Source organism: Rutilus rutilus (assembly GCF_951802725.1).
Source record: "Rutilus rutilus genome assembly, chromosome: 1".
Classification (NCBI taxonomy): domain Eukaryota; kingdom Metazoa; phylum Chordata; class Actinopteri; order Cypriniformes; family Leuciscidae; genus Rutilus; species Rutilus rutilus.
The window spans coordinates 39,328,631-39,343,314 of record NC_140209.1 but is presented as its reverse complement, the minus strand read 5'-3'; the positions used below and the strand labels follow the sequence as shown (position 1 = coordinate 39,343,314).

General features: G+C 38.2%; 1 protein-coding gene across 2 annotated transcripts; it reads right to left on the bottom strand.

The window, feature by feature from the left end:
* Positions 1–42: 42 nt before the first annotated feature.
* On the bottom strand, positions 43–14,672 carry gps1 (G protein pathway suppressor 1). 2 transcript variants are annotated; one of them, XM_084408895.1, is made up of 14 exons: positions 14,559–14,672; positions 12,848–12,940; positions 12,004–12,185; positions 11,754–11,918; positions 10,780–10,915; positions 6,048–6,125; positions 5,882–5,942; positions 5,460–5,545; positions 5,234–5,328; positions 5,019–5,124; positions 4,831–4,911; positions 4,028–4,165; positions 2,475–2,609; positions 43–719 (listed from the first exon to the last, which is right to left on the bottom strand). In XM_084408895.1, exons 1-14 carry the CDS (start codon positions 14,589–14,591, stop codon positions 645–647), a joined length of 1,464 nt encoding a protein of 487 aa, XP_084265021.1. In that variant the 5' UTR covers positions 14,592–14,672; the 3' UTR covers positions 43–644. The 2 variants fall into 2 exon arrangements, with proteins under 2 accessions (XP_084265021.1, XP_084265022.1); XM_084408896.1 differs by having other exon boundaries at positions 513–719; positions 2,458–2,609; positions 14,559–14,665.
* Between the last annotated feature and the right edge of the window lie 12 nt (positions 14,673–14,684).

Genomic DNA, 14,684 nt, shown 5'->3' with positions numbered 1-14,684 from the left:
TTGCCCTTCTCCCTTTCTAATAATGACCAAAAAACTGCATGGTTTCTAAACGTTTCTGTGTAGTTTATTCAAGGCCATAAAAGCAAGTAAAGTCTACCTTTGTTTTACGTCACTCTCCAGCTCATGATGATTCACTGGAGTGACAATCAGAACACAATACAACAGAGAAATAACAAAATGTTATTAAACAGAGATGAGGCTGAAATCGCTATAAAGAGTGTTAAAGTCGGTGTATCTGCGTTTTCATCTGCACCAGAAACGGATGGAGAAAGAGCCTTTCCAGGTTGAATCATCTTTTTGAATGTATGTTTATTTTAAAAGCATGTTTTGTGATGAGGTTTCTCAATGTGTAATCAAGGTTTGTCACAAGATACAGAGGAAAGTGCATCCTTTACAAAGAACAACAGGCCAGTACAGCTTAAGTGCCGCATTTCTCTTTTTATCTATTTTTCCTTTTCATTTGAGCAACAGGGTGTGCTTGTCTTTAATAGACAACAGATATCTTCTTCCCAACTTAAATAAAGTCTTTAGATTGTGATTTTTCTCTCTTCAGCAGGGAAATAATTGATTTCTAAACGGGGGCCTAAGATGCGGCAGTGGCCCCGTGTACTTTACTTTCCTTAGAGAGGCATCTGGTCGAGTCTTCACATGTTGGTGCTCATTCGTGTTTGGCTGTTGGCAGGTGTGAGCTCCCCTTGACTGCCTTCTCTTGGAGGGGACTGTGAAAGGAATCAGAGGCATCAGTGTGAAGCATCATGTAGAGCGAGAAAAACAGACTGAGAAGGAAACGCATGCTGATGTTCATGAAGAATGACAGGGCGACTGAGGGATGAAGACTAGGGGTGTAACTGAAACATTTGAATGTTTATGTGTCTCCGATTCTTTTAGCTCCTTTTCTGGGAACAGAGCCTTAAGAAAGCTGAAGAGAGCTCACAGTTATTCTGGTCATTGGAACTTAAAGGAATTTGCATCTAGTTGAACAGTTGAGTGCTGGACAGGTAATAGAGCAATGACAGGCTAGTGGACCGCTTTAAAGGAATATTCCAGGTTCAACACAAGTTAAAGCTCAATTGACAGCATTTGTGAAGATGATAAAAAGACTTTAAAAAAAATGGTCATGGTGAAGCACTTACAATGGTTTTAATGGCCGCCAATTTTTAACAGCGGAAATGTAAAGCTTATTTTTTCAGTTAAAACTTGTACTGTTTGCAGAGTAAAGTTGGTCTCTTCAAATTTGACATTTGTTTTAGGGTTTAACCCTCTGGTGCTCTTCACACGTCGGTCAAAAATGACAGATCTTTTTTTTATTTCAATGAAATTAATGTCCTATATTTTAGTTCGATAATGTTTTTTATTTTGTATTTTTAGGAGATTTTACGGTACTAAATTATATTTATGCTGTATTTATAATCCATTTATTCACTCTTTGAGCATAGACCTGAAAATTTAATTTCCAACTTAAACTGTCGTAAATTTTGAATGCTTTAGAGCACAGGCTTAAGTTTAATCTCTTTTTAAAGACCACACTTGGCAGAATATGGCTGAAGTAAAAAAAGTAAACTTAAAAAAAGTTATAGAATTTTACATTTATTATTTTTAATTAATTTTTCTATGAAATACATATTTTCAAAAAACATGTTTTACTCTAAAACTGTGAGAAAATCAAAGCCATAAATCTAAACAAGTTTTGTTAAAGCCTGATACCTCAAAAGATTTGCTTTCAGTAAGATTTTGTTTGGCCGCAGTACCAAAAGTTTCCACCAGATGAAATTCGTCTCCCATTCATTTTCCAATGCGAGGAGCACAAGTGTGACTATTTTTTTCAGGACCATTTAACCTGTTCAAATGAAGTCCATGATTTTTTTGTGTGTTTACATAGCAAGTGCCAAAACCTTTACCAAGAAAAAAATTCGGGGGAAAAAAGAAGAATCTTTGATGAATAGAAAGTTGTTTATTTAACATTATTTAATTCCTTAACTCTCACTTTATTGAGAATAAATATATTCCTTGCTGAATAAAAGTATTACATTCTTTAAAACTTATTTCTTTACTGACCTCAAACTTCTGAAAAGAAGTGTCACTTCACAAAGAGAAGTTAAAATTCATCTTAATGCATTGCATACTGCCTACTTTTTGTGATCATACTTTTGAAACCGTAAGTATTTTAACATTTATATGGACTGGGCCCATTAATTTCAGTAAGTTGTAAGAGCCTCACTGTAACCCAGATTTTTTTTTTATTTGTTTAAAAGAAAAGTAGGGACAAAAGCACTGTTGAATTGAACCTGGAATATTCCTTTAACATTCGCTTACCACCACAAAGCTCATGCAGATCACTTACTGCCTTAGAAATACAGAGGAGCGTAAGTGCTCTGAGACACTCATGCTGAAGGGACGGGGAAGGAGATGGTCAGGGGATGGTGAGGTGAAGAGCAGAGCAGAGCGAGGACACATTACCCTGGGGACCCTGTTACCTTGACGTGTATCTGATTACGAAGCACAGCTGCCCGCAGGATCATGGCTTTCGCTCGTCTCTGGAACTCTTTGCCCATCTGTAGAGACTTCTCAAAAGTTGTGCTTCTCTGATCCACATCCCTGGCATACAAGATCTACAAACAGGGAGACAACATTTTTTTTAATTCACAGGTGCAACTCATGTGTCAAAGTTTATTGCATTTTAAAGACCAAAGGCTGTTTCTATAATGGTCCCTAAGATACAAAAATATGTATCATAGCATGTTTCATTCAAGATCAAGCTCAATGACAAAGTGAGAGAAATGTTGACAGTAAATATAATTCATTCAATGCAAAAAGATATTGATTAAAAAAAACAAATCGAAGTTAGGGATGCACCGATCCACATTTTTTCACTTCCGATCCGATCCCGATACCTGAATTTGGATATCGGCCGATACCGATACTATTCCGATACCAGAGCTGTGTTTGCTTTAATATTATTATTATCATTATTGTTTATTTTATATGATGCTGAAATAAACTTCTCTCAACAGGCAAGTATGAATGATATGTTATGTACGCATGTATGCATGCATGTACGTCCCAAAAGGCAACTTGAGGTAGGTATAAGCTCAGAAAAGGAAGTCAGAAAAACAGGAAATCCTGTTAACAGGAAAAATCCCATTCTGAAAACAAATATGCAACTGTAAGGGTTTCAAATTGACTGTCATGTCAATATTTATTACATTCCCAAAATGTCAAATACTTGCGTCTTGAAGTGCAAGTGTAAACATCTTACACACACACTATCTGAAGGGTGATCCTCGCTCCGATGCAGTAAATGAGTAAAGATCAACATCAGCATCGTGCAAACGACAAGCGGATTTTGCCTCAGACGCGCGTCAATTTCGCTTCAAACTTTTGCTTTTTTCGCACGTCAATTTTACTCTGGACGCGCGAATGGATTCAAAATATTCAAGCGTTTAACTAGACGCGGTAGACGCGAATTTGACGCGCTATTCGCGTTTGGTGTGAACGCACAGTAACGTGGTGCTTTTTTAAATGTTTGCGTTCGTTGTGTTGTACGACGCGAGGGAGCTTCAAAGGGCTCTGAATTACAGCTTTGCAAACATAGCATTTTGCTGTCTCGCTCTGCGGTGTTTCCAGTGTGAAGTATATCCACACAGCGGACGTTGTTGGCTAGCCGCAAACTGCGGAATGGATTTCCTGAGCGGGGGCGTGTCTCATAACTCTGTGTCTCATTGAGCCGTGCCTCCATTCAGGAAATCCATTCCACAGTTTGCAGCCAGCTAGCAGACTGGCCGGCGGGAATCACTTTTGGAGTCATTTCAGCAGACGTTAACAGACATGACTCGTAGATATCGGATATCTCCGCAGTTTGGATCGGGAAAATCCGATACGTGAATTACGCTGGTATCGGTCCCGATACCGATACTGGATCGGATCGGCCCCATCCCTAATTGAAGTATTTTAGATTAGCAACAGGCAAAGGGAACGTTGTTCCAGAAGAGGAAGTATCAGGGTGACAAATGAGAGAACGCAGCCCTGCCTTGCTGTGGGAGTCGATACGAGCATTGATCAGGCCCTCCAGGATCAGCTGGGTCAGTTCATCCTCCAGATCTGCCACTGTGGTATTAAAGGCCACAGCCATTTTGTTCATGTCTGCTGACACATAGGGGCTAAAGTACTGCCCATGGGAAATAAAAGACAAAATTAATCAATTACTCATGTAAGTGCAACTATGCTGATACTTTTCAAAGCAAATATCAGTATTCCTACAAATTTTCCATTTAAAAAAATCCATACTTTTCCAGACCCAAATTTCCAAACCTCTCTGCAAATTTTTCAGACCATGTTTATCATTAATGATACAGCATTATATTTGGTATATAGAACAATCATCAACGGTAAATATAAAATAAAAGTTTCATTGGTTTTCTCCATACCAATGCAAATATTTTCCATACTTTTCCAGACCTGGAAATTACTCAAATCAAATTACATACTTTTATAAACTGTGTAGTATAAATTCTCGAAATTTAATGAGTTTATTCTCACGATTATTACGAATTTAATCTCGCATTATAATGACTTTAATCTCAAGATGGTTTTATTGTTTTATTATTGCTTGGCCCTAATCCTCTTCTGTACAAATGACTCAAAAGAATAAAATGTAGGACAAAACAAAACAAAACAAAACAAGTTTCAACTTGACTTCTGCTTAATCTGATTTTACTGTTTGTAGTTCTTGGATACAAGATATCAAAGAGCAACAACCATCAGATTAAGCAGAAGTCAAATTCAGCATCTAAATCAAATGCATTGACTGAAACCTCATATCCATTTACGTACCTGTATGAGGGCTCTGTTCCTGATTTGTGTGTACAGTGTTCTTACATGAGGGGCCAGATACATGTCTAGGAGGAGATTATCCTATAAAACAGTGATAAAACACTTATGAATCACAATATCCCAACTAAAATGAAAATATATATATATATATAAGTCTTGCAATTGCACATTGTCAGTGTCAAACTTACCTTCATTTCATCCAGCATTTTCAGACAAGATGCATACTTTGACTCGTAAAACTTGAAGATAATATCACGGACTTGGGGTTCCAACTCTAAAAATAATTTAAAGGAGCTAGAAAATAAAAGGAGAGTTAAATGAAAGAAGTGAGGTTTATCCACATGTAACCAGTAACAATCTAACTCTCATTAAGGCACCTAGCATAAACATTCAAAAGGTTCACCTGCTTGAGATGACATTTCGTTGCAGTTCCTGTCTGTCAAATGTAGCCAGGGCACAAAGCCCCCCGTACACCGCTACATTACTGGGGGAAAGCAGCTAAAGAGCAAATAGAGCATCTCATTACTAATTGTAGGAAAAAACTGCATCTCATTCATCTTCACTTCAATTGGTAATATGACTAGACATATCTGCTGTAGCATTAGAACAGGGTTGAGAATGACACCAACCTCAGGGAAGTCGCAGTGGTCAAAGGAGGCTTGCAGGAAGCACTTGGCAGCCGGTTTATACTTTCTTGAGGCAAGTTCTGCTAATCCTAATGTGACCAAAGAGAGATGATGATTATGATGATGATGATGATGATGACGACATCAAATCACATGCTCAAAAAGGTTTTTAACACGACAAATCGTAGGAATTGACTACCAACTGAAAATGTGACTAATAGAAATTACAGATTTTATATATATAGATATATTGATATATATATATATATATAGATAGATAGATAGATAGATAGATAGATAGATAGATAGATAGATATAGATATACACAGATACATAAAACATAAATTTTAAAATCATGCTAAATTTATCATTCAGAATGGGTCAAATGACACTTAATATACTTGAAAAACAAATAATGTACTTGCCTGCAGCACATTTTAGTTTGGTTAGTACAGATTGGTTTTGACTATCTCTCTCTCCTCGTTGCTAGATTGCAGAGACAAACAAAAATGAACATTTTATGAGTGAAATGAGTCATTTTCTATTGTTATCGCACGGTCAGTAAAGCAGAAGATGAAAGATTGCTCTTACCTCTGCTATCTCTGGAGTTGATTCAGCCTTGCTGACGTAGCTAAGTACATGGGACCAGTTTTGGAGGTAAACGCTAACCTATAAAATAAGTTGTTTGGATGAGTTGTTAGAGATTGCCTGAATTTTCAAGCTATAAGCACCAAAAAGATTCACAACTGTGAAACAGAAACTTCTGCTATATGCAGGCAAAATTGAGAGATTTTATGCATTAAAGCATTAACCAAAAATAAAAAACTTAATACCCTTTCATAAATGTGTATCCAGAGCCTAAAATTAACACTCGCCAAATGAGAGTAAAAATCAGCGCTGGTGAGTATATGAAATGTCAATCGCCAATTAACCGATATATGATTCCTAACAATGCAATGTTGTGACTGTGAGAACATTAACGTGAACTAACGTGAATGATGCCCGTGACGGTTGAAAGGACAGCACTGCATCGTTACTACAGTGTATGCCTTGCCAATTTAAATATTCAAGCGCACGACGTGAAGGGGAGCACAATTAGTTACTCTCGGCGGTGTGGAAAGTTTTCTCTGCGCAAACATTTACAAACATACGCAAATAATTAATTGAGCTTTCATATCATCTTGTGCTTGAATGGACAAATTCACAAAAAATTTTGCAAAAAAAAAAACAAAACAAAAACACCAGTCTCCTTGAGCATCCTAGTAAACAGTCAGTTACGGCTTAAGTAAATGTAAACAGTAGAAAAAGACAACAAGTGTGACAGTATCAGTATATTGGATCAGTGCATTAGCTCTTAAAGTGACAGCAGCCTAATAATCCTTCTGCTGTCTGAGTTTTTAATATCCTTTCTACAAAAGCACTTTTTGTAAATGATATGATCACAGATCATAACTTACATGTGCTGTGTTTGACAGAAACCTGGCTAAAACTAGACAATTGCATTACTTTAAATGAGTCTACCCTCCAAGACGGTTATAAACATGTCTGAAAGGCAAAGGGGGAGGTGCTGCTGTAATTTATAGTAATATTTTCAGTATTACTTCGAGGTCTAGTTTCAAGTATAAAGCGTTATCTAGTGCAAGTGATAAATCCTGTTTGACATCTGAACTGGCTACTGTATACAGGCCACCAGGACACCATACAGATTTATCAAAGAATTTGCTGATTTCAATCGGAATTAGTACTGGCTGCAGACAAAGTCTTAATTGTTTTTATTTTAATATACATGTAGATAAAGAATAAGTTGCATTGGGATTGGCAGGACCCACTAATTGTCCTAAATCAAACTTCAGATCTAATACTGTCACACGGAATTGATGTTGATGGCGTTGAAATTCTGCAGCAGAACGATGACATCTCAGATCATTATCTAGTCTCATGTATACTCCATTTAGCCAAGGCGGCAAAACCATCTCTGTTATAAATATGGTAGACCTATCACTTCTACAACTAAAGATTGCTTTATAAATAATCTTCCTGATCAGTTTCTACTCCTTAGCATACCAGCAGCTGAAAGAAAACAAAACTAGAGGCCTTTCGCATTGAGGAAGGAAAGTGTTATTGCATACAGAAAAGCCTTAAAAACTGCTAGATCTGCTTACTTTGACTCTCTTAAAAGAGAACAAAAACAACCCTACGTACTTATTTGATACAGTGGCAAAATTAACGCAAAATAAAGCTTTAACTTCAGATGTTTGCAAACAGCACAGCAGTAATGACTTTAGGAATTTCTTTACTTACAAGATTGATACTATTAGAGAAAATTATAACCAAGCAATGGTTTACTACACTTTCACATCAGACATTGTGCTATAAACCCCCTGAGGAACAGTTTCATTCATTCTTTGCTACAGGAGAGGAAGAATGGTCTAAACTTGTGAAATCATCAAAAACAACATGTATGTTAGACCCTATACCCTAAGCTACTGAAACAGATACTTCTAGAAGTCATAGATCCTCTTCTTAATATTATTAATTCATCATTGTCATTAGGATACGTACTTGATCCTAGAGAATTAGTTAATTACAGACCGATCTCGAATCTACCATTTCTGTCAAAAATGCTAGAAAAGGGAGTATCCTCACAACTATGTTCCTCTTTAGAAAGAAATGGTCTCTGCAAGGATTTCCAGTCAGGATTTAGACTATCATAGTACTGAGACTACTCTCATTAGAGTTACAAATGATTTGCTCTTATCATCGGAATGTGGATTTATCTCTCTATTAACGTTACTGGATCTTAGTGCTGCATTTGACACTATCGACCACAAGATTCTTTTGAATAGACTCGAAAATTACGTTGGCATTAGTGGAATTGCATTGGCATGGTTCAAATCATACTAATCTGAACATTACCAATTTGTATCAGTAAATGAATAGGTATCATATTGATCACAAGTTCAGTATGGCGTACCACAAGGCTCAGTACTAGGACCGTTGCTTTTCACTCTGTACATGCTACCCTTGGGAGATATCATTAGGAAGCATGGCATTAGTTTTTACTGTTACACTGATGATACTGAGCTCTATATTTATTTGTGCCCTGACAAAACATACCAATTCACAAAATTAACAGAATGCGTAGTTGATATAAAAAAATTGGATGACTAGTAATTTCCTACTTAATTCTTTAGAGAGATTTTAATTATTGGACCAAAAACCTTTGCATGGAATAACCTAGAATATTGTTAGACAATGATAGTACTTGATGGCTGGTCTGTCAAGTCTTCATTGTCAGTTAGGAATCTGGGTGTGCTCTTTGATAGCAATCTTTCATTCGAAAGCCACATTTCTAACATCTGTAGAACAGCATTTTTCCCTCTTAAAAATATATCTAAACTACGACATATGCTCTCAATTACAAATGCAGAAAAGTTATTTTTCTTTAGCGTTCATGACCTCAAGGCTAGATTACTGTAATTCTCTACTGGGTGGTTGCCCTACACGCTCAATAAACAAACTCCAGCTGGTCCAAAATGCAGAAGCTAGAGTTCTTACTAGAACCAGAAGTATGACCATATTAACCCTGTCAACACTGCATTGGCTCCCTATTAAACATCACATACATTTTAAAATCTTGGTAATTACTTAAAAAGCACTAAATGGTTTAGCCCCTCAGTACTTGAGCGAGCTCTTAACGCATTATTATTCCTTCACGTCTACTGCGATCTCAAAATTCTGGCCAGTTGATAATACATAGAATATCAAAATCGAATGCTGGCGGTAGATCCTTATCCTATTTAGCACCCAAACTCTGCAACAGTCTTCCTAGCCTTGTTCGCGAAGCAGACGCACTCTGTCAGTTTAAATCTAGACTAGTAAAAACCCATTTCTTTAACCTGGCATACACATAACACATTATCAATTTCTATCATTCAAATCAGTTAAATGATCGTCATGCTGGATAAATTAGGTCAACCAGAACCGGGAACACTTTCTATAACACCCGATGTACTTGTTACATCGTAAGAAGAATGGCATCGTCGCTAATATTAGTCTGTCTGTCTCATCCTTATCCCGAGGTTACCGTAATCAGTCGGATCCGGTCCATCTCCAGATCAGATGGTGGACCTGCACCTAGACACGACCACAACACAGCCCTGAATGTCAGCAGAGACCGTGCCTACTAGACAATCCCCTGTGAAGGCCTTGTTGACACGACAGCCATCAGCACAGATCCTCAGCAAAGACCACAAGAACCAGACAGGTCCTCTGCAAAGACCCTATGGCCAGCTACGTCTCCATACTGGCGTGATGAATCCGATCTTCAAGCAAAAAGGAACTGGATGAATATTTGAATGCTACCGATCCCGATCTGCATTCTGACTTGTGAATCTTGTGAACAGCCTGAATCACAATCACGCCGTGTTCGTTCGTTGGCCAGATGAAAACTGGGCCCCCCCAGACTGAGCCAAGCTTCTTCCTAGGTTTTTTTTCTCCATTCTGTTACCTGATGGAGTTTGGGTTCCTTGCCACTGTCGCCTCTGGGTCGCTTAGTTGGGGACACTTAATATTCAACAATATTATTGATCTGACTGACTCGGTTATATGAGAACTGAGATGGACAATGACATAATTTTTTGCAGAACTGCTTTATAGATGAAATTAACTAATTTAATAATTGATGATCTTTACAACAGAACCGAATCAACACTGAACTGACTTCAGCTGAATAACAGCCAAAGCTGAAACAATTGAAACAATCTGTATTGTATAAAGCTTTACAAAGGTGACTTGACTTAAACAACAAGACAAAAAAAAAATCTACCTGCTCTTGACTGAATAACTTTTTAAACGTTAAGGATTAATCTATATTAAATGTATACAGCGACTACTATGCAGTGTTATTACTCTGATCAATTTCTATACTACTGTTAGACCTACCTGGAAAAACCTGAAAAGCACTGTTCATTTCATTTGTATCTTTGTTCTACTGCATTTATTTGTCCTATTGCTTGTAATTTGATTATTTGTTATTGTTTTTACAGACTGTTTACTTGTCCTTGATAATGTTTTAAATGTATATTAGTTAGGCTAGTAGTTTTAGCTGTGGTATCGAAATTTGAATATAAAATTGTGAATTTTCACTGGTATCTAAAATTTTGGTGTCATTTGGTTTCATGGTCAGTAAAAAAATATTTATGGGCAGTAAAAAAAATTTAAGTCACCGACCACTGGCATGTGTGGCAAAAAGTTAGTTTTAGGCCCTGTGTGTATCATTAAACACACCAGTTGATGGCCAGGGAGGACAACACATCCATACCTTGATTACATTAAGACACATGTTGATGACATGCTTGGCGCTAGTGCAGTAGTCTCTGGCTCGGGAGTAGCATTTCAAGGCATTGCTAAGGTCACCACAGTCAAGATAGTGATCTCCAAGGTCATCATGACCCCTCCTGAACACAAGCAAGAGATATTCAGATGTAAAATAGCCACGGAACAGAATCAATAGGGGCTTTCGCACCGGGTAGTTCTGGGAACTAATCACCAGGGTGGTTCTCCTAATGGTTCTCCTAGGAACGTTTTCCTGGTTGCATTCGCACCGCCAGTAGGACGGTAGGACTCTGAAGTGACGTAAGCCGCGCTTGTTGTTGTGACTTTTAATTTGACGGCGAGGCGGACCTTTAGTTTGACGGCGCTGAGAACGCCAGCGCTCGCATTCTCCGTGTTCATTAGTTTACAATCTGCCTAACACGTTATTAGATAGAAATGTTAAAAATAGAAAGTAGACAGTAGACAGTAATGAAAAGTTATTAGATTCTGCCGTGTGGTTGATGTACAGTGTTGCTAGCTGAGCAGAAATACATGATCATGTTTAGCTTGGTTCTCTCAAAGTTGCGTTGGATTAACGCATAGAGGTTAAGAGGCCCATCTATCACTGTTTTCCATGTTCGTAGAGTTAGTTTGTGGAGTAAATATATAGGCTATAATCTGTGCGTTTACACAGCCTTTTTAAAAATGGCGGGTGCTGGTGTTTCACGTGCGTTCGGCCAATCAGCGTACACTAACGTCACAGATAGTTCCTATAGCGCTGGTTTAGACCCTACTCTGAAGTAGGAGCTAAATTAGTTCTTCCAAAAGTAGTTCCTAGAACTAAAATCGTTCTTAGTTCCTGCAGTGCGAACGCGCCAAAATCCGGGTACTTCCGGCAAAAGTTCTAGGAACTATGAAAAGGTTCCTCCGGTGCGAAAGCCCCTAATACCAAAAAGAGAGAAACAATAAGTCTGGCCTTGCCTTATGCTTTCTTTGATGGAGTTTCCCTTGTAGTTCTTAAGGTCGGTATCCAGCTTCTCCAGTTTGAGTAGGGCTTTTTTCCTGGTGGATTCTGCCCAGGCTGTGTCGAGAGGAGGGGGTTCAACTGCTCCCTCCGGTACTGCATCAGGGACACCTTGCACGTCCCTGCGATTGACAAATATTTTAAGTACAAACTTAGTCAAAGCCATGCATGCTATGCTAGAAATGTTAGAAATGGAACTGGAATTGCCTGGTAGCTTCAGTGAGTTTGCGATGGATTTCTTCATAGACATCAACATTAAAGGTTCTTTGGACAAAGGACAGGGCCATCTTCAGTGCTTCCACTCGTAGCTGGGGGCAGTGGTCTGCAATAAACTGCAGCCTCTCAATCCTCATCAGTCCACTGTAGCTGGAGGCATACTGCTCAAGATCCTGTACAGAAAAAAGAAAATAAAGATCAAGTCACAAAAAAGTAGGGAAGCAAACTATACTGACACCATATATTACTGGATATCGAACAATAAAGTGATGCTCATTTGAATTCAGTGAGCATTAGGTAAGTGCAAAGGTAAAGCAGTGTTGTGACTGTTGAAACTAAAACTACTAAAGTAAAAATGTATATATTTTTTTAATTGCCTTTGTCAACTGAAATAAAATAAAATACAAATATTAGATGAAAAAAAAACAATAAATAAATCATATGAAATGGCAAAAGCACATATTAAACAAAAATAGGAAAATACAGAAAATAAAAGCATATTCATAATTACTATAATAGTATATAAATAATACTAAGATAACACTGAGGTAAAGTAAATGTTTAATAAAAGTAATGATGTAATGTCAAATGTAATCTTTAGCAAATCTCAAAATGAAAATATTTCGTATTTTGAATTATAATGCTGTGATACCTAAATCCTGAAGTGTGTTTATTATTTTTAATACAAAATATTATAGAATTTCTATCAGTGCATCTCTACCAAAAGAAGATCAAGGATCAAAACACCAAAAGAACTTAGATTCTGAAGGATATTTTGTTCAAAATAATTTAAAAATAAGGATAATACTCCGTCAATCATAAACACTCAACATACCAAAGTCGGGTTTTCCACAACATAGTTGGTGTCAGGCGCATTCTGCTGGTCTTCCTGAGGGTCAGCATCTATCTGCATGGGCTCTACAGACCCCTGGTAATACAGAAAGCGTTACGTTTAACACACTGCACAGGAGAAGTGACCTAAACAAAAAGTCCTATCGAGCATGTGAAATATATGAAGTTCTGAGGAACATTTTGCCCTTGCCACCGAACAAAACTTGTGTGGAAACAAAAAACATAATATCTCAACACTGAGTGTGAGCTCCCAGGCTTTTAGATGGATTCATCCTGTCTGCCTACATTGTGTGGTTACCTCCAGAGAATATGATGAGGAGCTCGAGCTGTACACACTGAATCGTGCGTGAAATTCCATGAACGGGTCAGACATGCTTCTTTGACAGAAGTAGTTCAGCTCTTCCCATGAGGATGAGGCTGATCTGACTGGCAAATACAAGCTTTCCCTGATCCTGCCCTGAACCTGCTCTGCAGCATCTCTCCGTTCTGACTGTAAACTCTCCTGCAAGAAGGTGCATGCTTATAAAAATAAAAATAAATCACACTGGGCCGGCAGCAGCCTCGAGACAAAAACAAGTCAAAGTTGTTGAAATTAATACAAAAATATAGGCTAAACCAACCAAATGGGACAATGTTCGTACTCTAGAAGCGAGGGTTGTAAAGAAAGTCATTAGATGAAAGAAGTGACAGCAACGATCACATTAGTAAACACTGGCTTCACACAGGCAACATTTTAATACTTGTTACCATATGCGTGATTGTAACAACCAAAAACATTGAGGGGGAAACGTTCCCTAAAAATTCATCTCCCTAGTCAATTTTATTAGGTTTTCAAAATACCATTATTCTCCCATCTCGAATAAGCGGTTACATCATTCGCCACATGCACTTTACTACACGCAACATTTTTAAGATTACATAGTGCATAATGAGACCTGGTCTGTCGTTCTTGATCAACTACATTATAATGCACTTTTTTTTTAACGACAGTCTAATACAGCTGAATGTGTCTAGTGTTTCTAAAATGGAAATGTCACTCAAATTGTGAGCAGCTCCACAGTGTTTAACCATTTTGGTTATGTGGTTGGAATTGAAATATACAATGTTCTATATTCATCTCTGCAAGCAAATGATGGAGGCTGTCTCAAAACCTAGTGTGCTGCCTACCTAGACAGTATTTTACAGCACCATATGTAAGTGTGGAACATCTGAACGACGACTGAAATACTTTCTAGGCAGGCAGCACACTCTGTTTTGAGAGACAGCCTGAATTTCAAGCACACTGGCTAATTGACACAACAGACTGCTTGCTAACGAGATAGCTAGCTAAATACACTTAGCCGGCTAAAGAAAGTTTCTACCCAAGTGTTTCACAAACAACCACGAGAAAACCAACTGGACCGCTTCGGGTGTAAACCAAAACAGCTCTGTTGGTTGTATTCATTGTCGAAACTACATTGATCAAGGTCCTCGGGCGGATAGTCGCGCGCTGCCGCTAAACTTGAGAAGTGCCTGTCGCATCCTGAGGGCCGCTCTGACTTACGAGCTCATGCTAGACGAGCTAACAGCTTACAACGGCTGCGAGAGGTGAGGAATTAACATTGTAAACATAGGTACTTCAACTTGGTATGCTTCTTCTACCCGCTCTCGCGGTGTGGAAGATGACGATAAAGCATTTAAAGGCGCTGATTTACCTGAAAGTTAAAGACCTGCACGGGTAGTGGCATCTCCTCCTCCTCTGCAGAAACAGAGCACACAAACACATCCGGGGCATGAGAGTGCGCGTGGTCGACGTCTTGCAGCGCGGAGACGTCACTACA

Excerpts from the sequence above, each read along its gene's own strand:
- gps1 (XM_084408896.1), bottom strand. The coding sequence starts at position 14,591 with ATGCCACTACCCGTGCAGGTCTTTAACTTTCAG. Across the intron at positions 12,941-14,558 it reads TGCAGGTCTTTAACTTTCAG|GGGTCTGTAGAGCCCATGCA; the intron begins GTAAATCAGCGC and ends CTGTATTACCAG. Across the intron at positions 2,610-4,027 it reads GTATCGACTCCCACAGCAAG|ATCTTGTATGCCAGGGATGT; the intron begins GCAGGGCTGCGT and ends CCCTGTTTGTAG.